The sequence below is a fragment of the Tamandua tetradactyla genome, chromosome 15, assembly GCF_023851605.1.
Source record: "Tamandua tetradactyla isolate mTamTet1 chromosome 15, mTamTet1.pri, whole genome shotgun sequence".
NCBI lineage: Eukaryota > Metazoa > Chordata > Mammalia > Pilosa > Myrmecophagidae > Tamandua > Tamandua tetradactyla.
The window spans coordinates 39,570,309-39,594,104 of record NC_135341.1 but is presented as its reverse complement, the minus strand read 5'-3'; the positions used below and the strand labels follow the sequence as shown (position 1 = coordinate 39,594,104).

The 23,796-nt window shown below is 38.9% G+C and overlaps 1 protein-coding gene and 1 long non-coding RNA gene across 10 annotated transcripts in view; one reads left to right on the top strand and one right to left on the bottom strand.

Moving 5' to 3' along the window:
• Positions 1–453, bottom strand: part of SETD2 (SET domain containing 2, histone lysine methyltransferase) — a 145,663-nt gene extending 145,210 nt beyond the window's left edge. For 5 of the 9 annotated variants that reach the window (XR_013162787.1, XM_077129503.1, XM_077129511.1 and 2 more), the window contains exon 1: positions 238–453. Coding sequence is in view for 6 of the 9 variants with exons in the window: in XM_077129503.1 (XP_076985618.1) it covers positions 238–308 (71 nt within the window). In the remaining 3 variants the exon portion in view is untranslated. The remainder of the gene's footprint in view (positions 1–237) is intronic. The other 4 variants (XM_077129504.1, XM_077129509.1, XM_077129501.1 and 1 more) reach the window with 1 other exon arrangement.
• LOC143657284 (uncharacterized) lies at positions 158–22,542 on the top strand. Its single transcript, XR_013162788.1, has 2 exons — positions 158–1,260; positions 22,332–22,542. It is a non-coding gene; the product is annotated as an uncharacterized LOC143657284 (long non-coding RNA).
• The last annotated feature ends 1,254 nt before the right edge of the window (positions 22,543–23,796 follow it).

The window sequence follows — 23,796 nt, the reverse complement described above, 5'->3', positions numbered from 1 at the left end:
CCCACCGGCCTGGCCCAACCGCCGCTGCGACGCGAACAGCGGCGCCAACGCTGGGCCCAACTGCCGGGCCCAGGCGGCCCGAGGCAGCGGCGCGGGCCTGCTCCCCACGCCAGCCGGCGCGAGGCCCCGCGAGTCCGCTACTCTCGCGCGGGCCGGCGCCGCAGCCGGTCAGGACGCGCCGCCTTCGGCCCAGGCTGCAGCGGCCGACGGCAGCAGGAAGCCAGAGCTGATACTTACTCAGGGGTAGGATGCTCCGGGTCGTAGAAATCCCCCATCTTCGGAGACGACTGCGGCGGCAGCTGCTTCATCCGGAGCGGCTGGAGGCGGCGACGCGAGCCCCCTCCCCGCGGCAAGGCGACACGGGGGAGGGGAGGGGTAGGGAGGGGAGGAGACCGCTGGTCTGACCGCGGTGGCGGCAGGGGCGGCCGCGTCGCTCGCTGGCTCGCTCCCTCCCTCCCTCCGGCGCCCGCCCGCCGCTTTCTCCCTCACACACGCACCCAAAAGGCGACGCGTACCCCGCCCGCCCCTCGGCCGCCCAGGCCCGGCCCCTTAAAGAGACACGCACTGTCTGCCCGCTGCCAGTAGGCAAACCCGCGGCTGCTGGCGGAGTTTGGGTAGGGGCAGGCAGGGTGGGGAGCCGCCCGGCCCTGCCTGCCCGGCCCTGCGGGCGGTTTTTAGGAACAATAAGCCCGGTGCCCAGAGCTGGGCGCTCGGGACGCGTTGCAGTCCCGTCCTGGCCCTAAAGGGGAGGTGCCGCGACTTTTCCAGGCAGCCGGGGGCAGAGGTGTGACTCGGGCCGCCGGCCCTGAGGTTGTTGGCAGATAACGCTGAGGTGAAAGGCCCGCGCCCGCCAGGACACTAGCCTTCCTGCCCCTGGGCCGTCGAGGACTTGCGCTCCCAGACCCCGGGGGTCGGGGCCCCTCTCCCGGGCTCCTGGCTCTGCGGTAACGCGGAGGCAGCTCCTCCCGTGCCTCTCACCCCACTTGCCCCTCTCTCCTTTATTTATTCTTCTCGCCCGCTCTCCCCCTTGCCTCTTCATGTCGCCCCCTCAGCAAGTATGAAAAAGAAGCTGGAGCGGGGGGTTAGTTCTGAGGCCGAGCTCCCGGGACAGCCCCTCCTCCCTGCCGCCTCTAGCAAGGTCTTCTGCCCTCACCGCCCACCTCCGGGCGGCGTCCCCACCCACCCCAAAATCTGGGAGGCTACAGCTCCCGTCGTCTTTGTGGTTTTTGAGAAGCTTGGAAGCAATGTCCTGGAACAAGGGTAATTAATCACTTTCCTGCAAAAAATTACAAGATGAGATTAAGTAGGATTACTTAAAAGAGCTGATGAGTTTTTAGGTTTGGGGGAAGGAGAAACAGGAATGCCTAAAGCCATTGACAATTGATAATATTTAAACTGGGGGCTCGTAGAGTCAGCTTTTTTGGTTTGCTGGCGTTTTGTTTTTCACTATATTAAATCCATGAGATGGAGGGGAGTATATGTCGTAATTTAAGAGAATAGGCATTCTTCAGTAACTTTCTTTCCTTAAATCCTTTACCTATATAGGCTGGCAATGTCTGTTAATGTTTTATCCTCATTGTTTCTCACGTAAAGATTGTTTTGGTATTTTTTCTGGGACCTTCAAGCATAGCATCCAGGTCTAGGGTTCATCTGACCTTCCTAGATTCAAATTTCCCATGGACGTTTCTTTGACGACCATAAATAAGTTACCTAATTTCTCCGTTCCTTTTCTCATCTGTAAAATGAGAATATTGGTGTGTATAAAATCTCCCTCTCACTGTTGTTGTGGGGGTTAAATGAAAAATATTTGTAAAGCCCTAAACCTCCAATAAATGTAAGCAGCAGTTAAGTGCTACCTCTACCTGGCATTTTATGCCAGTCCTGCCACTTTCTAGCCATGTCACTTTGGACATGATTATTTCTCATGCTTCCATGTGAAATGGGGGTTTCATCCACTGCACAGGGAACGATGTGATGATTAAACTAAAGTGTATGGAACATGCTTTCACAATGCCTCTCACTGAGTAAGTGCCCAGAAAGTATTAACCTTTAGGCTTTAAAAAAATAGGTTGGGTCCCAGTGCCTTAGACACCAAGTAGACTTTTGGGAGTCTTTTGATGTTTGATGAGCAGAAAAGGACTGTTTTAGGTAAAGATAACTGAAACAAATGTAAGTATGAGGTGATAGAAAAAAGCAGTTAGGTGCAGGTTTCCTGTTTCCTTAATAACAAAGTGAATAAGTTCTCTTGCAGGAGGGATGGCTGGAATCTCTTAATACCTAGTTTCATAATAGCATTAGTCTAGCCAGAATCCAATGCTGTAAGCATGTCAAACCATGAGAATCAGTGGGAAATATTTTGCCCTAACCATAAATATATGAGCCAAGTTTTTACAGGCAAGACTGCTGTGAGGTTGAATAATAAGAGCCCTCATCTTTAATTGTACTAGAGGTTCATTTGACGTGTATTTGTAAGTCAAATAGAATGCATCCTCAGAGTATATACTTGGGCCTGGCCTTCTGATCAAAGCTGCAGAACAATTAGCACTTAGCAATATTAGATACTGACTATACCCTACTTTTTACATAAATCCTCTGCAGATGTGTTTGAAAGAAAAGCATCTAAAAGTCTTAAAATGAAACAAAAGACTCCCTTCCTAGAGTGCTAAAAAGCATTTTAAAAACTTAGGAATTTCCCCTGCTGTTGCTATCTCCTGTGGGCTCTGATCACCCCATCCCAGGGACCCTAGAGCAAGCCTGAAACAAAGTTTATCTGGCATCTCTTGCCCTAGGGGAGATAGAAAGCCAAAGACTGGGTAGTCCTCATAGTGAGGTTCCAGGTACCTGGTAAAGGGGTGAGGGAAAGAAGAAATGTAGTTAGGAGGGGGCAAAGGGAGCACTAGTTGATCCCTTAAGCACAGTTCCCAAAACTACTACTTGTAAACAAAAATTTTTAGGTAATATGTTAACGAGACATAGCACAGAAGAAACAGTAAACTAAAGACAGTGAGGGGCTCTGAGTGTCACTGGAGAGTGCCTTTTTTCATTGTGTCCATGCCAAAACTTTTCCCTCAAATGCAAACTTGGTTAAGCTCTAGGAGAGAGGATATGCCAGTTTGAAGTTGTTATGTACCCCAGAAAAGGCCATGTTCTTTTAATCCATTCCTGTGAGTGCAGACCTGTTGTGGGTAGAACCTTTGGGTTAGGTTATTTCAATTGAGATGTCATCCGCCTCATTCAAGGTGGGTTTTAATCCTTTTACTGGAGTCCTTTATGAGAGGATAAGAAAGCTAAGAGAGAAAAACCCCAGAAAAGTCAAGACAGGACCTGCAGGACACAGAGAAGAAGCCACTGGAACAAGAAGCTGAAAGCAATGAAACCTGGGAGCAAAGAATCAGTAGATGCCAGACATATGCCTTCCCATGTGAGAGAGGTATCCAGATGCCAGTAGCCTTTCTTCATAGAAGGTATTGTCCTGTTGATGCCTAAATTTAGACATTTTCACGGCCTTAGAACTGTAAATTTGTAAGCTAATAAATCCCCATTGTAAAAGCCAACCCATTTCTGGTATATTGCATTTTGTCAGCTTATACAAAATCAAAACAGAGGGTAAAGGTATTTTTCCCTTGAACCCACAGCTGGAGCTGAATAGAGAAGCCACCCTACCTACTTTCTCCTGCCTTTTCCTATCCCACTCTTCCCTCCCAGAATCCTCCCCCCAAGTAAGGGTTCTCAGAAGAGTGGTATGCTCCTCAAGACAGACAGTACCAACTTTGGAAGCACAAAAAAGCACTAGGCCCTTACCTTGCAAGGAGAAGGAAGGGATGGCAGCAACAACAAGGACCTCTTCTCAGTAGGGCAGCATGGAAACCCTTATCTCTAAACATGTGCACCCACAAACACTCTCACCTTAAGAGAGTCAGGCCCATTTCCAGTGGCCATATCCTGCGGTTAATAGTGGTCTACTGGTATATGAAAGGTAAATTTAGTGTCATAGAAGCAGTTTGGGAAATGTACATTAATAACATCCACAAGGATGAGTTGTGTCAAGGTCAAATGCTTGAAGGTTGAGGCCTGCCAGTATAAGATTTCATGAAATCACAGCAGTTTGTAAGATACTAACTCAATTTCCTTGATGATTTAAACCCTATCTTGAATCTATTCCCTATTATTGGCCCTGTTTGATTTTTGCTCCCACAGTTTTCTTTTGAATAGAGGAAAAGTCTGTATTACATATTCTGTGGCTTTTTTCTGTCTGAAATTCACTTTGCTTACAAAAAACTCCAGTAATTGAATTAAGGCCCACCCTTCTTTTTTATTCTTAATATTTTTATTGAGAAATATCCACACATGTACATCCAAACATATTATACAATGACTCACAATATCATCGCATAGTTGTGTATTCCTCATCATGATCATTTCTAGAACATTTGCATCACTCCAGAAAAAGAAAAAAAAACTCATACATCCCATACCTCTTACCAACCCACAGAGCTTCAATCTACCCAATTTTTATTTCCTCTGTCCCCCTAATCCATTCACTTGTTACTGCAATTTTTTCTGTACTCATCTGTCCATACCCTGGATAAAAGGAGCATCGGACACAAGGTTTTCACAATCACACAGTCATGTTGCAAAAGTTATATAGTTAGGAAGGTGGCGGACTAGCATAGGTCAAATCACCCCTGCTCCAAGGAACAGCTAGTGAAGAGACGGAAGGGCAAATGAGACAGCAATTCCAGGGTGTAAGTGGCCTGGGAGAGTCTTCTACTCCACACAGGGAGGCCCTGGTTGCAAAAGCTTAGGAATTGAAAAGCAGAGAACCAGAGACCTTCTGGCTGGTGCAAACACCCTAACATGGAAGCCCAGAACCCTCAGGAGAACACAGACGGGGAGACCAGAACTAGGAAGTAAGCCAACCGTGTTGCTTGAATGTGCTACCCTCACCAGGACAGCCCTGCAACCCGCACTCATCCCACACTCCATTCACCTGAACATTGTCACCCGCGCCCCTTCCCCATGCTCCAAGCAGCCCCCGCCCCGCATGCGTAACCGCCCCATATCCCCATCCCAAGTACGCATGCGCCTGTCCCAGCCCAACCCACCTCTCTTGCACAAGCGCAGTCTCACCCCGCTCTCCTGAGACCTACCTCCCACTCCCTGCCCCTTGAAAGTGACTATGGGTGCTTACCTCCATACCCAGGCTATACCTGTTCCCAGCCCACAGAATTGTGCAGCCCCCACCCCCACCCCCACCCCGAGCTCTACGTCTGTACATCACTTTATGGCCCTCCCAGAACTGTGCATGCGCACAGCCCCCCACCCATGCCCCCCAAGTTCTGGGCAAGCGCTGTCCTGTGCAGGCGAGCCATGGCCACCCCTAGCTCACACAGGCGCAGTGCCTACCTGCTGCTCTGAGCTTTGCGCATGCCCTCAAAGGGCTCTGCACCCTAGACTTCTCTAAACCAGGGCACTGCCCCTCAGAACTGTGCACCCGCACTGCCACATCCTCCCCACTGCTGGGCGCCCACACTCACAGGCAACAGCATAGCATGTCCAACCTATGCCTATACCTGCACTGCAACATATCACCACACTGTTGAGCCCTGACCCACGTCCTGCATCCTGCTCCACATCCATCATGCAAGTTAAATGCTTTAGACTACTGAAGGAAATCAACTTCCAAAGTAAACTAATCAAAATATTTACATGCCATGAAGACAACAGATCACTAAGCACATGATGCAGACAGATATAGTCCAGCCTAATGACCAAATTAAAACACCAAAGGAGACACAGACTTGGAACAACTAATCAAAGATGTTCCTATAGCACTACTAAATAAATAAATGGGATGGCTAATGACATAAAGGAGATCAAGAAGACACTAGAAGAGCATAAAGAGGAATTTGAAAGAATAAATAGAAAAATAGCAGATATCACAGAGATTAAAGATGTGGTAGACCAAATGAAAAATAAACACTACAGCAGATTTGAAGAGGTGGAAGAAAGAATAAGTGAACTAGAGGATAGGACAACTGATTTCAAACATTCAAAACAGCAAATGGAAAAAAGAATGAAAAAGCTTGAACTGGATCTCAAGGAAATGATGGACAAAACAAAGCACTCAAATATAAGAATCATTGGTGTCCCAGAAGGAAAAGAGAATAGTAAAGGGCTAGGAAGATTAGTTGAGGATATAATGGGGGAAAACTTCCAACCCTTAAAAAGGACATAAATATGCAAATCAAAGAAGCCAAAAGAACTCCAAATATAATAAATTCAAATAGGCCTTCCCCAAGACACATACTAATCAGTCTGTCAAATGTTGAAGAGAAGCAGAAAATCCTGAAAGCGGCAAGAGAAAAATAATACACTACGTATGAGGGTAACCACATAATACTTGCTCAGGCTACTCAACCGGCACTATGGAGGTAAGAAAGTAGTGGTATGATATCTTTAAGATCCTGAAAGAGAAAGACTTCCAGCCAAGAATTCTGTACCCAACCAAACTGTACTTCAGAAGTGAGGGGGAGATTAAAATTTTCACAGACAAACAAATCCTGAGAGAATTTGTCAACAAGAGACTGACCCTACAAGAAATACTAAAGGGACTTCTGCCAGTTGGAAAAAAAAGACAGAAGAGGGAGGTCTAGAGGAGGGCACAGAATTGAAGAGTATATAGATTTGACAGATAAAATCCAAAAGATAAGATGGTGGATTCAAGAAATGCCTTTCAGTAATAACTTTGAATGTTAATGGACTAAACTTACCAATAAAAGACACAGACTGGCAGAATGGATTAAGAACTATAACACAGCTTTATGCTGCTTATAAGAGATTCATCTTAGACACAAGGATACAAATAGATTGAAAGTGAAAGGATGGAAAAAAATGTTCCACACAAGCAGTAACAAAAAGAAAACAGGAGTAGCTATACTAATATTGGACAAAATAGACTTTAAAAGAAAAGACATCATAAGAGACAAAGAAGGACACCATATATTAATAAAAGGGACAATTCACCAAGAAGAAACAGCAACATAAATATGTAGGCTCCCAATCAAGGAGACAGACATTAGCAAAGTACATGAGACAGACATTAGCAAAACTGATATTTCAACAATAATAGTAGGAGACTTCAATACACCACTCTCCTCTATAGGAATAGCAGCCAAATAGAAGCTCAACAAGGAAATAGAGAAGTTAAACAATTTGATAAATGAATTAGACCTAAGAGATATAATTTAGATTATTACACCCCAAAACACCAGGATATACATTTTTCTCTAGTACTCATGGAACACTTTCTAGGATAGGAGAAACAAAACAGGTCTTTATGAATTTAAAAACATTGAAATTATTCAAAGCACTTTCTCTAACCACAATGGAATGAAGCTGGATATCAATAACCAGCAAAAGAATGAGAACTTTCACAAATATATGGAGATTAAACAACACACTGTTTTTTTTTTATAAATGAAAATTTTTTAAAACCTAACGACAAACACAAACATTCTTGCCATATGATCATTCCATTCTACATTTATAATTAGTAATCCACCATATCATCACATAATTGTATATTCATCATCATGATATTTCTTAGAACATTTGTATCAATTCAGAAAAAGAAATAAAAAGAAAACAGAAAAAAATTCATATGTACCATACCCCTTACCCCTCCCTTTCATTGGTCACTAGTATTTCAATCTACTAATTTATTTTAACATTTGTTCCCCCTGTTATTTATTTTTAATCCCTATGTTTTACTCATCTGTCAAAAAGGTAGATAAAAGGAGCATCAGACACAAAGTTTCCACAATCACACAGTCACATTGCGAAAGCTATATCATTATACAATCATCTTCAAGAAATATGGCTACTGGAACACAGCTCTACATTTTCAGTTCCCTTCAGCCTCTCCATTATACCTTAACTAAAAAGATGATATCTATTTAATGTGTAAGAATAACCTCCAGGATAACCTCTCGACTGTTTGGAATCTCTTAGCCATTGACACTTTATTTTGTCTCATTTTGCTCTTCCCCCTTTTGGTTGAGAAGTAAACAACACACTCTTAAACAACCTTTGGGTCAAAGAAGAAATTGCTAGAGAAATCAGTAGCTATCTGGAGATAGGAAAATGAGAATACAACATATCAGAACTTATGGGATGCAGCAAAGGCTGTGTTGAGAGGAAAATTTATTGCCCTAAATGCCTATATTAAAAAACAAGAAGGAGAAAAAAATTGAGGGCTTGACTGCTCACGTGGAGGAAATTGAGAAAGAACAGCAAACTAACACCAAAGCAAATAGAAGAAGAGAAATAACAACAATTAAAACAGAATTAAGTGAATGGGAGAACAAAAGAGCAATAGAAAGAATCAATAAAACCAAAAATTGGTTCTTTGAGAAAATCAATAAAATTGATGGGCTACTAACAAGACTGATGAAAAAAAGAAAGAGGATGCACATAAACAAAATCAGAAATGAAAAGGGGTGCATTACCACAGATTCTGAAGAAATAAAAGAAATCATAAGAGAATACTATGAATAACTATATGTGAACAAACTATACAACTTTAATGAAATGGGCAAATTCCTGGAAACACACAAACAAGCTGCACTGACTCAGCAAGAAATAGATCTCAACAAACCATGAGTAAAGAGATTCAATCAGTCATCAAAAAGTCATCACAAAGAAAAGCCTGGGGCTAGATTGCTTCACAGGGGAATTTTATCAAACATTAAAAAAAAAAAATAGCACCAATTCTGCTCAAACTTTTCCAAAAAAATTGAGGAAAAAGGATCACTACCTAACTCATTTTATGAAGCTAATATTTTAATACCAAAACTGAGTAAAGATGCTATAAGAAAAGATACAGTCCAATCTCTCTAATGAACACAGATGCAAAAATTCTCAACAAAATAGTAGCAAATCAATTCCAACAACACATTAAAAGAATTATACACCATGACCAAGTGGGATTTATACCAGGAATGCAAGGATGGTTCAATGCAAGAAAATCGATTAGTGTAACACAGCACATTAACAAATCGAAAGGAAAGAATCACATGATCCACTTTATTGATGCTGAAAAAGCATTCAACAAAATTCAACATTCTTCTCTGATAAAACACTTCAAAAGATCACAGGTAACTTCCTCAATACAATAAAGGCCATATAGGTAAAACTGAGAACCAGCATCACACTCAATAGATAGAAACTGAAGGCTTTCCCCCTAAGATCAGGAATGAGACAAAATGACCTCTGTCACCACTATTATTCAACATTGTACTAGAATTTCTAGCTAGAGCAGTCAGGCAGGACAAAGAAATAAAAGGCATCCAAATTGAAAGGAAGAAGCAAAACTTTAATTACTTGCAGATGACAAATGCCCATCAACAGATGAGTGGATTAACAAAATGTAGTATTTACATACGATGGAATATTACTCAGCTGTAAGACGAAATAATGTCCTGAAGCACATGACAAGATGGATGAGCCTAGAGGACATAATGCTGAGTGAATAAGCCTGAAACAAAAGGATAGATACTGTATGACTCCACTTTTATGACCATGGTAAAGATAAAATCAGGGGCTTATAATACAGAATATAGGGGACTTAGAGATACATAGAAGCTAGACATGGATAAATGGTTGGCTAATAAGATTGAACTCAAATGTAAGGGAATAGATAGAAGTGAAGGGGGTTCTCTAGTGAGTCTATAAGTAATATTACCATATTGAAGGTGTACATGATTGAAAGGGGTTTTATAGACCTATGTGTCCCACTGATTAAAACTAGAAATATAAATAAGCTCTTCAAGGGCTACTTCAAAGGTATAATTTGTGTACAAAGAGTGCTTAAGTTCAGGTTACAAGGGAAAACTGCTATTACATGCTACAGGTTATGTTCAACAGGAAAACATCAGCAGTACCATAGCAGCAGCAGGGGTAGATAATGTGGGGTGGGACAAGAGTTAAGGGGAGGTTTAGATTTCCTATTTGGTGAGGGTGAGTTTATTGGTTATCTTTCTCTTGGGAACAATGAAATTATCTCAAATTGAGAATGTTGATGGGTAGTGGGCTTTGGGCATTATATATGATGCCTAATGAATGCAGGTGGCTGAAAGATGCATTGTCTGAGAAGTAGATTGGCGAATGATGGTGTATACGTATGATTGAATATTGTGCTGCTACAAAAAGGAATAAAGTCATGAGACATGCAACAATGTGAGTGAACCTGTGGGACATTTGTTGAGGAAAAATAAGTTGGAAACAAAAGAGCAAATTATTGCATGATCTCCTTCAGAAAATGCTTATAAGAAAACAGGGGCCTAGATTGTAAGCTCTATGGCAGGCACATTTACTCCAGAGTGGTAATTATTATTTCTGGATTTTGAGAGGCTAAACCTAGTATTTAGAGCAAAGATCAAGGCCGATCAGGTCTCGGGGAAGGGCAATGAGTTCATGCTCCAAGTTGGCTTAGAGAGAGAGGCCACATATGACAACAAAAGAGGCTCCGTGGGGGAGACTCTTAGGCATAATTATCAGTAGGTTTAGCCTCTCCTTTGCCAGAATAAGCTTCACAGGGGCTAGCCCCAAGATTGAGGGCTCAGCCTATTGAATTGGTTGTCCCCACTGCTTGAGAGACTATCAGGAATTCCCCAAATAGGGAAGTTTAATATTTCCTTCAGTTCCCCAAAGGAACTTTGCAAATAAGCTTTTATTCCCTGAGGGGCACACCTTCTTAACTGAAGTAATTTCATTAAAAGGTCCTACTTACAATGTGTTCACACCCACAGGAATGGATTAAATTTAAGCACTTGTTTTTCTGGGATACATACAGCTTCAAACCACCACAGCACCCTTCTGAGGAGAACTCTTTTCAGGAGCTTTTCCTTGCATCCTCTCTCCCAGCAATTTTCCCTCCCAGCAAAGGATGAAAGTGTTCAACATTATTCCAGTTAACCAGTATTTGAACCAGGTTCTATTCCAGAACATACACACTAGAAACATGGGTTCTCAACCTTACCTTGGACTTTAAAAGGAAGGTTCTCTCTGTCTTTCTTGAAATGCCTTTCATGAGAGAAGTGGAGAGGAAAGAATGGAGCAATTTTTGCAAAAATTATTTGCCATGTGCTTTCACAGTCCTTATCTCATTTAATCGCTTTTTTTTGAATTGGGATAACATATATACTACATAAAATTTCCCACTTCAAACACTTTCAAGTATTCACTTAATCTTTACAAGAATCCAATGAAATAAATTCATCCCCATGGTAAAATGAGGCTCATAGGATCTTACCTAAGACCTCAAACTTAACTTGGGTGAGATAGAAGTCTTGTAGTTTTTCCCACTTCAAAAATTGAACCACAATCAATCTTGTTGTTCATGCCAAAAGCATGAGTGATTCGTGATTCTTCTGTACCCATAAATTGAAAAAAATAATAATAACCAAAATTAAGAACTTAGTGAGTAGATTTACAAGCAGATTCAACACATCTGAAGAGAGATATAATCAACTGGAAAATAAGTCAGAATAAAATATCCACATAAAAGCAAAGAGATGAAAGGATGGAAACCACAGAGGAATACATGAGAAGGTCTATTGTGCATACAGTTGAAGTCCCAGCAGGGGAGGAGAGGAAAAGAATGGGTCAGAAGCAATATTTGAAATGCTTAAAAATTTCCCACACAGATGAAAAAAACAAAGTAACTGATTCAAGAAACCGTAGCAGGATAAATAAAAAGAAAACCACATCTATGCATATCATGGAAAAACTCCTTCTTAAAAAAGGAAAAAAGAATGCATTTTAAAAGCTCCCAGAGAAATAAGTCACAGTGTCTTCAAAGGGGCATGAATTATAATGACAGCTGGCTTCTCACTAGAAATGATGACAGCCAAAATAATCCAATTTTTTTTTTCAATTTTAGATATTTTTATTGTTCCTAAGAGAAAGATACCGAATAAACACACCCTCACCAAACAGGAAATCTAAACCTCCCCATAACTCTTATCCCTCACCCCATTATGTAACCCTGGCGTTGCTGTGGTACTGTTGCTGTTTTCCTGTTAAACATATCCCATAGTATGCAATAGCAGTTTTCCCCCTATACTCCGAACGTATACACTCTTTGTACAAGATTCATACCTTTGAAGTAGTTCATGCCAAGGACTTATTTATATTTGTAGTGTTAATCAGTGGGACACATAGGTCTATACAACCCCTTTCAATCAAGTTCTCCTTCAAGATAGTAATATTACTCATAGACACACTAGTGAACTGCCTTCACTTCAATCTATTCCCTTGCATTTAAGTTCAACCTCATTAGCTAATCATTCACCCATCTCTAGCTTCCATGTATCTCTAGGTCCCCTATATTCTGTATTAGAGCCCTCTGATTTTGCCATTACCATAGTCACAAAAATGGAGCCATACAGTATCTCTCCTTTTGTTGGCTTATTTCACTCAGCATTATCTCCTCAAGGCTCATCCATCTTGTCATGTGCTGCAGGACATCATTTTGTTTTACTGCTGCATCATATTCCATTGTATGTATATACCACATTTTGTTAATTCATTTGTCTGTTGATGGGCATTTGGATTGTTTACATCTTTTGGCAACTGTGAATAATGCTGCTATGAACATAGGTGTGCAAATGTCTGTTTGTATCACTGCTTTCAGCTCTTCTGGGTACATACCAAGTAGTGGTATTGCCATATAACAAGGGAATTTGATATTTAGTTTCCTAAGGGACCACCAAACTGTATTCCATAACAGCTGTGGGTTTTTCATATATTCCCTTTATCATTTTGAGGAAGTTCCCTTGTATCCCTATCCTTTGAAGCATTTTCAACAGGAAAGGATGTTGAATCTTGTCAAATGCCTTCTCTGCATCAATTGAGATGATCATGTGATTTTTCTGCTTTGATTTGTTGATATGGTGAATTACATTCATTGATTTTCTTATGTTGAACCATCCTTGCATACCTGGAATGAATCCTACTTGGTCATGATGTATAATTCTTTTAATGTGTTGCTGGATTAAATTTGCTAGAATTTTGTTGAGGATTTCTGCATCTATGTTCATTAGAGAAATTGGTCTGTAGTTTTCTTTTTTTGTAATATCTTTGTCTGGTTTTGGTATAAGGGTGATGTTGGCTTCATAGAATGAATTAGGTAGCTTTCTCTCCTCTTCAATTGTTTTGAAGAGTTTGAGCAGGATTGGTACTAATACTTTCTGGAATGTTTGGTAGAATTCACATGTGAAGCCATCTGGTCCTGGACTATTTTTGGGGGGGAAGCTTCTTAATGACTGATTCAAGTTCTTCACTTGTGATTGGTTTGTTGAGGTCGTCTGTTTCTTCTTGAGTCAAAGTTGGTTTTCATGCCTTTCTAGGAAGTTGTCCATTACATCTACATTGTATTTATTAGCATAAAGTTGTTCATAGTGTCCTGTTATTACCTCCATTATTTCTGTGAGGTCAGTGGTTATGTCTCTTCTTCTATTTCTGTTCTTATTTATTTGCATCCTCTCTCTTCTTCTTTTTGTCAATCTTGCTAAGGATCCATCAATCTTATTGATTTTCTCATAGAACCAGCTTCTGGTTTTATTGATTTTCTCTATTGTTTTCATGTTCTCAATTTCATTTATTTCTGCTCTAATCTTTGTTATTTCTTTCCTTTTCTTGCTTTGGGGTTAGTTTGCTGTTTTTTCTCTACTTCTTTCAAGTGGACAGTTAATTCCTCGATTTTGCCCTCTCTTCTTTTTTGATGCAGGCATTTAGGGCAATAAATTTCCCTCTTAGCACTGCCTTTGCTGTGTCCCATAAGTTTTCATATGTTGTGTTTTCATTTTCGTTTGCCTTGAGATATTTACTGATTTCTCTTGTAATTTCTTCCTTGACCCACTGTTGTTTAAGAGTGTGTTGTTGAGCCTCCACATATTGTGAATTTTCTGGTGATCTGCCTATTATTGATTTCCAACTTCATTCCTTTATGATCTGAGAAAGTGTTTTGTATGATTTCAGTCTTTTAAATTTATTGAGACTTGCTTTGTGACCCAGCATATGGTCTATCTTTGAGAATGATCCATGAGCACTTGAGAAAAAGGTGTATCCTGCTGTTGTGGGGTGTAATGTCCTATAAATGTCTGTTAAGTCTAGCTCATTTATTGTAATATTCTCTGTTTCTTTATTGATCCTCTGTCTAGATGTTCTGTCCATTGATTAGAGTGGGGAATTGAAGTCTCCAACTATTATGGTAGAATTGTCTATTTCTCTTTGCAGTGTTTTCAGTGTTTGGCACATGTTTTGGAGCGTTCTGGTTCGGTGCATAAATATTTATGATTGTTATGTCTTCATGCTGAATTGTTCCTTTTATTAGTACATAGTATCCTTCTTTGTCTCTTTTAACTGTTTTACATTTGAAGTCTAATTAGTTGGATATTAGTATAGCTACTCCTGCTCTTTTCTGGTTGTTATTTGCATGAAATATCTTTTCCCAACCTTTCACTTTCAACCTATGTTTATCTTTGGGTCTAAGATATGTTTCCTGTAGACATCATATAGATGAGTCCTGTTTTTCAATCCATTCTGCCAGTCTATGTCTTTTGATTGGGGAGTTCAATCCATTAGCATTTAGTGTTATTACTGTATGGGTAGTACTTCCTTCTACCATTTTGTCCTTTGGATTTTATATGTCATATCTAATTTTCCTTCTTTCTACACTCTTCTCCACACCTCTTTCTTTTGTGTGTTTGTATCTGTCCCTAGTACTCCCTTTAGTATCTCTTTTTAAAAATTTTTTATTAATTAAAAAAAATTACAAGAAACACAAACATTCCTAACACTACACTCAGCAATTAACAATATCATCACATAGTTGCATATTCATCATCATGATCATTTCCCAGAATATTAGCATCAATTTGGAAAAAGAAATAAAAAACAACAGAAAAATATAACAAACAGATAAAAAAAATTTACATGCCATACCCCTTACTGATCCCTTTCATTGATCACTAGCATTTCAAACTAAATCCATTTTAACATTTGTTCCCCTATTATTTATTTTTATTCCATATGTTCCTCTCATCTTTTGACAAGGTAGATAAAAGGAGCATAAGACACAAGGTTTTCACAATCACACAGTCACATTGTGAAAGCTATATCATTATACAATCATCATCAAGAAACATGGCTACTGGAACACAGCTCTACACTTTCAGGCAGTTCCCTCCAGTCTCTCCATTACATCTTGGATAACAAGGTGATATCTACTTAATGCATAAGAATAACCTCCAGGATAACCTCTCGACTCTGTTTGGAATCTCTCAGCCATTGGCACTTTTGGTCAAGAAGGTTTTTTCAATCCCTTGATGCTGGGTCTCAGCTCATTCTAGAGTTTTTCTCAATCCCTTGATGCTGAATCTCAGCTCATTCTGGGATTTCTGTCCCACGCTGCCAGGAAGATCCACACCCCTGGTAGTCATGTCCCATGTAGGCAGGGGGAGGGTGGTGAGTCTGCTTGCTGTGTTGGCTGGAGAGAGAGGCCACATCTGAGCAGAAAAAGAGGTTCTCTTGGGGGTGACTGTTAGGCTTAATTTTAAGTAGGCTTGACCTATCCCCTGTGAGGTTAAGTTTCATATGAACAAACCCCAAGACTGGGGGCTCAGCCTATAGCTTTGGTTTTCCACACTGCTTGTGAGTATATCAAGAATTCAACTTGGGGAAGTTGAGTTTTCCCCCATTCTCACCATTCCCCGAAGGGGACTTTGCAAATACTTTTCCACTCACTGATCAAATCACTCTGGGATTCATCAGGGCATCACCTGGACAAATCAACAAAAATCTTATGTCCTGTAAAAAGTTCCATGTACTTAAGGTGTTCAATCAACTATCTACATAAGTTATATTAGGAGATGCACTAGTCAAAGTATAGATTTGTAACAAATAAACATTTTTTGCTTTAGTCTCACACATTAGTTGAAATTTTAAAATATTAAGTACGATCTATTTTCAGCACACTGCAGTAATGACATTCTTTTGTTCTTCCTCATGCAAAAACATTTTTTTTAATTTGTACATTTAGTCACTATCATTATACACTCTAGGCATTCCTAGATTACACCATCTCAATCTTTATCATCTATCTTTCTTTCTGATTTCATTTATACCCCAGCCCTCCTCCCTTTATCATTCTCATATGCAGCTTCATTCAGTGTTTTAACGTAATTGTATTACAGTTAGGTAATATTGTGCTATCCATTTCTGAGTTTTTATATTCAGTCCTGTTGCACAGTCTGTATCCCTTCAGCTCCAGTCACCCAATGTCTTACCATATTTCTATCTCCTGATGGTCTCTGTTACCAAGGAAATATTCCAAGTTTATTCACTAATGTCAGTTCATATCAGTGAGACTATACAGTATTTGTCATTTTGTTTCTGGCTAATCACACTCAGCATAATGTCCTTAAGGTCCATTCATGTTGTTACATACTTCATAACTTTATTCTGCCTTACAGCTGCATAATATTCCATCTTATGTAAATGTCACAGTTTGTTTAGCCAACTTTCTGTTGATGGACATTTTGGCTGTTTCCATCCTTTGGTAATTGTTTATAATGCCGCTATAAACATTGGTGTGTAAATGTCCATCTGTGTCCTTGACCTCGTGTCCTTTGAGTAGAGACAGCATATAGATGGGTCCTGTTTTTTAATCCATTCTTCCAGACTATGTCTTTTGATTGGAGAGTTTAATCCATTAACATTCAGTGTTATTACTACATGGGTAGTACTTTCTTCTACTATTTTGCCTTCCTCATTTTCTATGTCATATCTAATTTTCCTTCTTTTTACCTTTACTCATAGTCTTCCTTTCTACACTCTCTCCACACCTCTCTCTTCTGTCTTCGTATCTGTCTCTAGTGCTCCCTTTAGTATTTCTTGCAGAGCTGGTCTCTTGGTCACAAATTCTCTCAGTCGTTTTTGTCTGAAAATGTTTTAATTTCTCCCTCATTTTTGAAGGACAATTTTGCTGGGTATAGAATTCTTGGTTGGCACTTTTTCACTTTTAATAATTTAAATATATCATCCCACTGTCTTCTTGCCTCCGTGGTTTCTGCTGAGAGATCTGCGCATAGTCTTATTGGGCTTCCCTTGTATGTGATGGATTGTTTTTCTCTTGCTGCTTTCAAGGTCCTCTCTTTCTCTTTGACCTCTGACATTCTGACTAGTAAGTGTCTTGGAGAACGTCAATTTGGATCTATTTTCTTTGGGGTGCGCTGCACTTCTTGGATCTGTAATTTTAGGTCTTTCATAAAAGTTGGGAAATTTTCAGTGATAATTTCCTCCATTAGTTTTTCTCCTCCTTTTCCCTTCTCTTCTCCTTCTGGAATACCCACAACACGTATATGTGTGCACTTCATTTTATCATTCAATTCCCTATGTCCCTGCTCATATTTTTCCATTTTTTCTCCTATAGTTTCTGTTTCTTGTTGGATTTCAGATGTTTCATCCTCCAGTTCACTAATCCTATCCTCTGTCTCTCGAAATCTACCATTGTAGGTTTCCATTGTTTTTTTCATCTCTTTGACTGTGCCTTTCATTCCCATAAGTTCTGTGATTTGTTTTTTCAGACTTTCAATTTCTTCTTGACAAATGGAATCGAATAGAGTGCTCAGATATACACCCTCTCATCTATGGACATTTGATCTTTGATAAGGCAGTCAAGCCAACTCATTTGGGACAGAACAGTCTCTTCAATAAATGGTGCCTAGAGAACTGGATATCCATATGCAAAAGAATAAAAGAGGACCCATATCTCACACCCTATACAAAAGTTAACTCAAAATGGATCAAAGATCTAAACATTAGGTCTAAGACCATAAAACAGTTAGAGGAAAATGTAGGAAGATATCTTATAAATCTTATAATTGGAAGCGGTTTTATGGACCTTACACCTAAAGCAAGAGCACTGAAGAAAGAAATAAACAAATGGGAGCTCCTCAAAATTAAACACTTTTGTGCATCAAAGAACTTCATCAAGAAAGTAAAAAGACAGCCTACACAATGGGAGACAATATTTGGAAATGACACATCAGATAAATGTCTAGTATCCAGAATTTATAAAGAGATTATTCAACTCAACAACAAAAAGGCAGCCAATCCAATTACAAAATGGGAAAAAGACTTGAACAGACACTTCTCAGAAGAGGAAATACAAATGGCCAAAAGGCACATGAAGAGATGCTCAATGTCCCTGGCCATTAGAGAAATGCAAATCAAAACCACAATGAGATATCATCTCACACCCACCAGAATGGCCATTATCAACAAAACAGAAAATGACAAGTGCTGGAGAGGATGTGGAGAAAGAGGCACACTTATTCACTGTTGGTGGGAATGTCAAATGGTGCAACCACTGTGTAAGGCAGTTTGGTGGTTCCTCAAAAAGCAGAATATAGGATTGCCATGTGACCCAGCAATACCATTGTTAGGTATCTACTCAGAGGACTTAAGGGCAAAGATACAAACAGACATTTGCACACCAATGTTTATAGCAGCATTATTTACAATTGCAAGGAGATGGAAACAGCCAAAATGCCTATCAACAGAGGAGTGGCTAAACAAACTGTGGTATATACATACGATGGAATATTATGCATTTTAAGACAGAATAAACTCATGAAGTATGTAACAACATGGATGGACCTTGAGAACATTATGCTGAGTGAGACTAGCCAAAAACTAAAGGACAAATACTGTATGGTCTCACTGATATGAACTGACATTAGTGAATAAACTTGGAATATTTCCTTGGTAACAGAGACCATCAGGAGATAGAAATAGTGTAAGATTTTGGGTAATTAGAGCTGAAGGGATACAGAGTGTGCAACAGGACTGGATACAAAAACTCAGAAATGGACAGCACAATACTACCTAAATGTAATGTAATTATGTTAAAACAGTGAATGAATCTGCATGTGAGAATGATAGAGGGAGGAGGGCTGGGGACATAAATGAAATCAGAAAGAAAGATAGATGTTAAAGATCGAGATGGTATAATCTGGGAATGCCTAGAGTGTATAATAATAGTGAAATGTACAAATTTTAAAAATGTTTTTGCATGAGGAAGAACAAAGGAATGTCATTACTGCAGGGTGCTGAAAATAGATGATAATTAATACTTTAAAATGTCACCTCATGTGTGAGATTAAAGCAAAAAAATGTTCATTTGTTACAAAATTTAAATTTTGACTAGAGCATTTCTTAATATAACTCATGTAGATAGTTTGATTGAATGTCATAAGTACTTGGAATCTCAGGTGGGACATGAGATTTTGTTGGTTTGTCCAGAGTGATCCCCTGATGAATCCCAGAATGATTTGATCAGTGACTGGAAAAGTATTTGCAAGCCCCCTTCGGGGAATGGTGAGAGCAGGGAGAAACTCAACTTCCCCATGTTGAATTCTTGATATTCTCACAAGCAGTGTGGACAACCAAAGCTATAGGCGGAGCCCCCAGTCTTGGAGGTTGTTCATATGAAACTTAACCCCACAAAAGATAGGTCAAGTCTACTTAAAATTTAGGCCTAAGAGTCACCCCCAAGAGAGCCTCTTTTGTTGCTCAGATGTGGCCTCTCTCTCTCCAGCCAGCATGACGAGTAGTCTCACCACCCTCCCCCTCTCTGCATGGGACATGACTCCCAGGGGTGTGGCCCTTCCTGGCAATGTGGGACAGAGATCCTGGAATGAGCTGAGACTCAGCATCAAGGGACTGAGAAAAACCCTAGAATGAGCTGAGAATTAACATCAAGGGATTGAGAGAAACTTCTCGACCAAAGGGGAAAGAGTGAAATGAGACTAAGTGTCAATGGCTGAGAGATTCCAAACAGAGATGAGAGGTTATCCTGGAGGTTACTCTTATGCATTAAGTAGATATCACCTTGTTGTTCAAGATGTAGTGGAGAGGCTGGAGGGAACTGCCTGAAAATGTAGAGCTGTGTTCCAGCAGACATGTTTCTTGATGATGATTGAACAATGATATAGCTTTCACAATCAGACTCTGTGAATGTGAAAACCTTGTGTCTGATGCTCCGTTTAGCTACTATATCAACAGAAGAGTAGAACATATGGAATAAAAATAAATAATAGGGGGAACAAATGTTAAAACAAATTTAGTTTGAAATGCTAGTGGTAAATGAAAGTGAGGGGTTGTGGTATGGTATGTATAATCTTTTTTTCCTCTATTATAATTTTATTTCTTTTTCTGTTGTCTTTTATTTCTTTTTCTAAATTGATGCAAATGTTCTAAGAAATGATGAATATGCAACTATGTGATGATATTAAGAATTACTGATTGTATATGTAGAATCGAATGATATCTTAATGTTTTGTTTGTTAATTTTTTTAAATAAAAAAAGTTAAAAAAAAAAGGAGAAAGAGGAGTTATAACAGAGAAGATACGATTTAGCAAATGAGTATGACTGCTGAGTCATATTGATATTTCTTTTGCTCTCCAGTGTCATGGAGCAGGCAGAAGGAAAAAAACTAAAATTGTGGAACTGTAATCCATATCAAACTTTGAAATGTTTCCTACAAAAACTTGTTACAATGTACTTTGAAATTTATTGCTTTTTCTGTACATATATTTCACAAAAATATTTTAAAATAGGGCTTTAACAACATTAGTCATAAATTAATAGATTGATAATTACACCTCATTAAAATTAAGAAATTCTATACATCCAAAAAACACCATTTATGAGAATGAAAAGGCAGCAATGAAATGTGACATATTTGCAACACATTTAAGTGATAAAAGCCTCTTATCTACTAAAGAACTCTTACAAATCAATAAGAAAAAGACAACCCCATAGAAAAAAAGGCAACACATTTGAACAGGCACTTCCCAAATGAGGATATCTAAATGACCAAAACATATATACAACGTGTTCCCCTTCATTTTTAATCAATGAAATACAAAATTTAAATCATAATTTACTATTACCCACACACCAGAATACTAAACCCACAAGAATTAAATACTGACAACTAAACATGTTTGTGAGGATGTGGAGTGACAGAAACTTTCATACAACAAAAATTGATTCATGCATAATGGACTAATAACTCAAAATTCCTTGCCTCCACACAGTAGGAACTAGGAGTAAACAATATAATAAACCAAGATTCAAATGCAGGTCAATGTTCTGTCAGGTACTACATGTAAAAGTTAATGTGCTAAGAATTTGTATTATGTCCAGATGGTGGGGAGTGATTCTTTTACTGAATCCTTTTGTGACTTGGTTGTTTCTTCACTGTTGTGCTTAATTTAGGGCATCAAACATTATGAGAGGATGTGGATAAAAATATCTGAAACATCATGAAGTAGAAATGACGATAGTCAAGAAAATTTTTGAATGAAATAGTGAAGAGATGTGCCTAATCAGATATTAGAAAGCACTATAAAATGACTATAATCAAACCAGTATTGTTTTGGCATAGAAATAAATAAGTAAATCAGTAGAATGAGAAGAAAATCCAGAAATAAAATCTAGTGCATATGGAAACTTAATATATCACACCCCAAAAAGAATATTTTTTTTGTTTTTGTTTTTGTTTCAATCTTTATGGGGGGCCACTAAAACCCTATTATACTCAAATCATAATTCAGACTCTGAATATTTACTATGTACAAGACACTAGTGTTTAAAATGTTACATAGCAGCCTGTAATATAGGAATTATGCTTACCTCCACCAATTCACCGCTCATCACAAAACAAACTTTCAAAGGAGAGGATTGTCATGTCCATGAGTCTTGCTTACCTCACAGAGAAGGGCACAAAATAAGGTTTTCCATCTGTGAACTATTACAGTATATTAAAAATTAGGGCTCTAATCATAGGAGGCAGCATCAATACTCTTTTTTAAAATTTATTTATTAATTAAAAAAATTAGGAACAAACAAACAAAAACATTAACATATAATTTCATTCTACATATATATTCAGTAAAGGAATGGGTTTTTTTGTCAGTCAACTGTGTGGGCATAATCCCCAACATCTCTGGGAGAAAACAGAATTGAATCCTTATCTTATACAGAGGTATATATTTGCTGCCTACTCAATCTTTCCCCTTTCCTTACTAAAAGAATCCATATTTCATTTGGAATAGCAATATGCCTTGCCTAATAATTGTATTCTTAGCCTCTTTTGCAACAAAGGAAGCCATGTGGTACATTTCTAGTCAGTGAGTGATAAATGGAAATTTGCTGGGACTTCCTGATAAAGAGGACTCTCCTGTGCTCTTTTCAGCCTGGAAGAAGTATCTAATGACTGGAACTGAAGTAGCCATCTTGGGACCATGAGGAAACTAGCATGCAATTGAAAGTCAACATGCTAGGGGTAACTGAACAGGAAAGAAAGAACATGAGTCCCTAATGACATCATTAAGTAGTGGAATAAAATTTAGTAACCAACATATAGACTTCTTGCTATGTGGGCAAAATAAATCTCCATTTGTTTATACTGCTGAGTTTAGAGTTTTATTACTTGCAGTCAAAAAGTTTCTAAATTCATACACATACAATATGCAAAAATGAACTCAAGATGAATTAAAGATTAGATGTACATTTACATAAAACATCCAAAATAAGCAAATGTATAGAGACAGAAAGTAGAATAATGATTGCCTAAGGCTAGGGGTGGGTGGGTAATACGCTTTTGGCAAAAATCTGAATCAGTAGTCCTGCAATATCCATTAAAATTTATAATACACACTTCGTGCTACTTTGAACCTGTTATGTAACCCAGAAATGGTCTTGTTCTTTTAATCTGTTCTTGTGGGTACAGACCTACTGTAGGTAGGACCTTTTGATTAGGTTATTTCAATTGAGATGTGACACACCCCATTCAATATGGGTCTCAATACTCCTCAAAGGACTCCAGTCCTTTATAAGAGGACAAAAATGAAAGAGAAGCTAAGAGAAAAAATACAGAAAAGAGCACCAGAGAAACTGAAAGAGGAAGCCACTGAAGCCAAAGCTGAAAGTAATGAAACCCACACAATTAACTGACAAAAAAATCCCATTCTTTTGGGGGTTTGATATATTAAATTTCCATATGCACTAGATTTTATTTCTGGATTTTCTTCTCATTCTACTGATTTACTTATTTATTTCTATGCCAAAACAGTACTGGTTTGATTATAGTCATTTTATAGTACTTTCTAATATCTGATAATGGTAGACATTGCCATGTGACAAATGAAACCCCAGATGCTGACAGCCTGTCTTCAGAGTCAAGATATCATCAAGTTGATGCCTTGAGTTGGACATTTTCAGGGCCTAAGAACTGTAAATTGTTAGTCAATAAATCCCCATTATGAAAGCCTACATATTTCTGGTATATTGCACTTCATTAGTTTTAGCAAACTGAAACACACCTAAGCATTCATTTTGCAGTGTGGTAGAATTATATACCCCAGATAATGCTTATGCTGAAAGTTAGCATGCTGGATAAAATTATAAGAACTTTTAAAAAATGTATCACTGTTTGCAAGAAAGGAGAAAGAGGGCCAAAAACAATGGAAAACTAGGAATCTAAAAATGTAAATAGAACACTGAAAGCATCTGCTGAATGTAAAAGACTTTGAGCTTCAATGTTAGCAGCCACAGGATAAGAGAGAGAGAATTCTACTAAAATGACCACTCAATAAAGTAGGGCCAAAAGGACTTACTTTCCATATAACAAAATACTAGACATAAGGACACTGCACAGA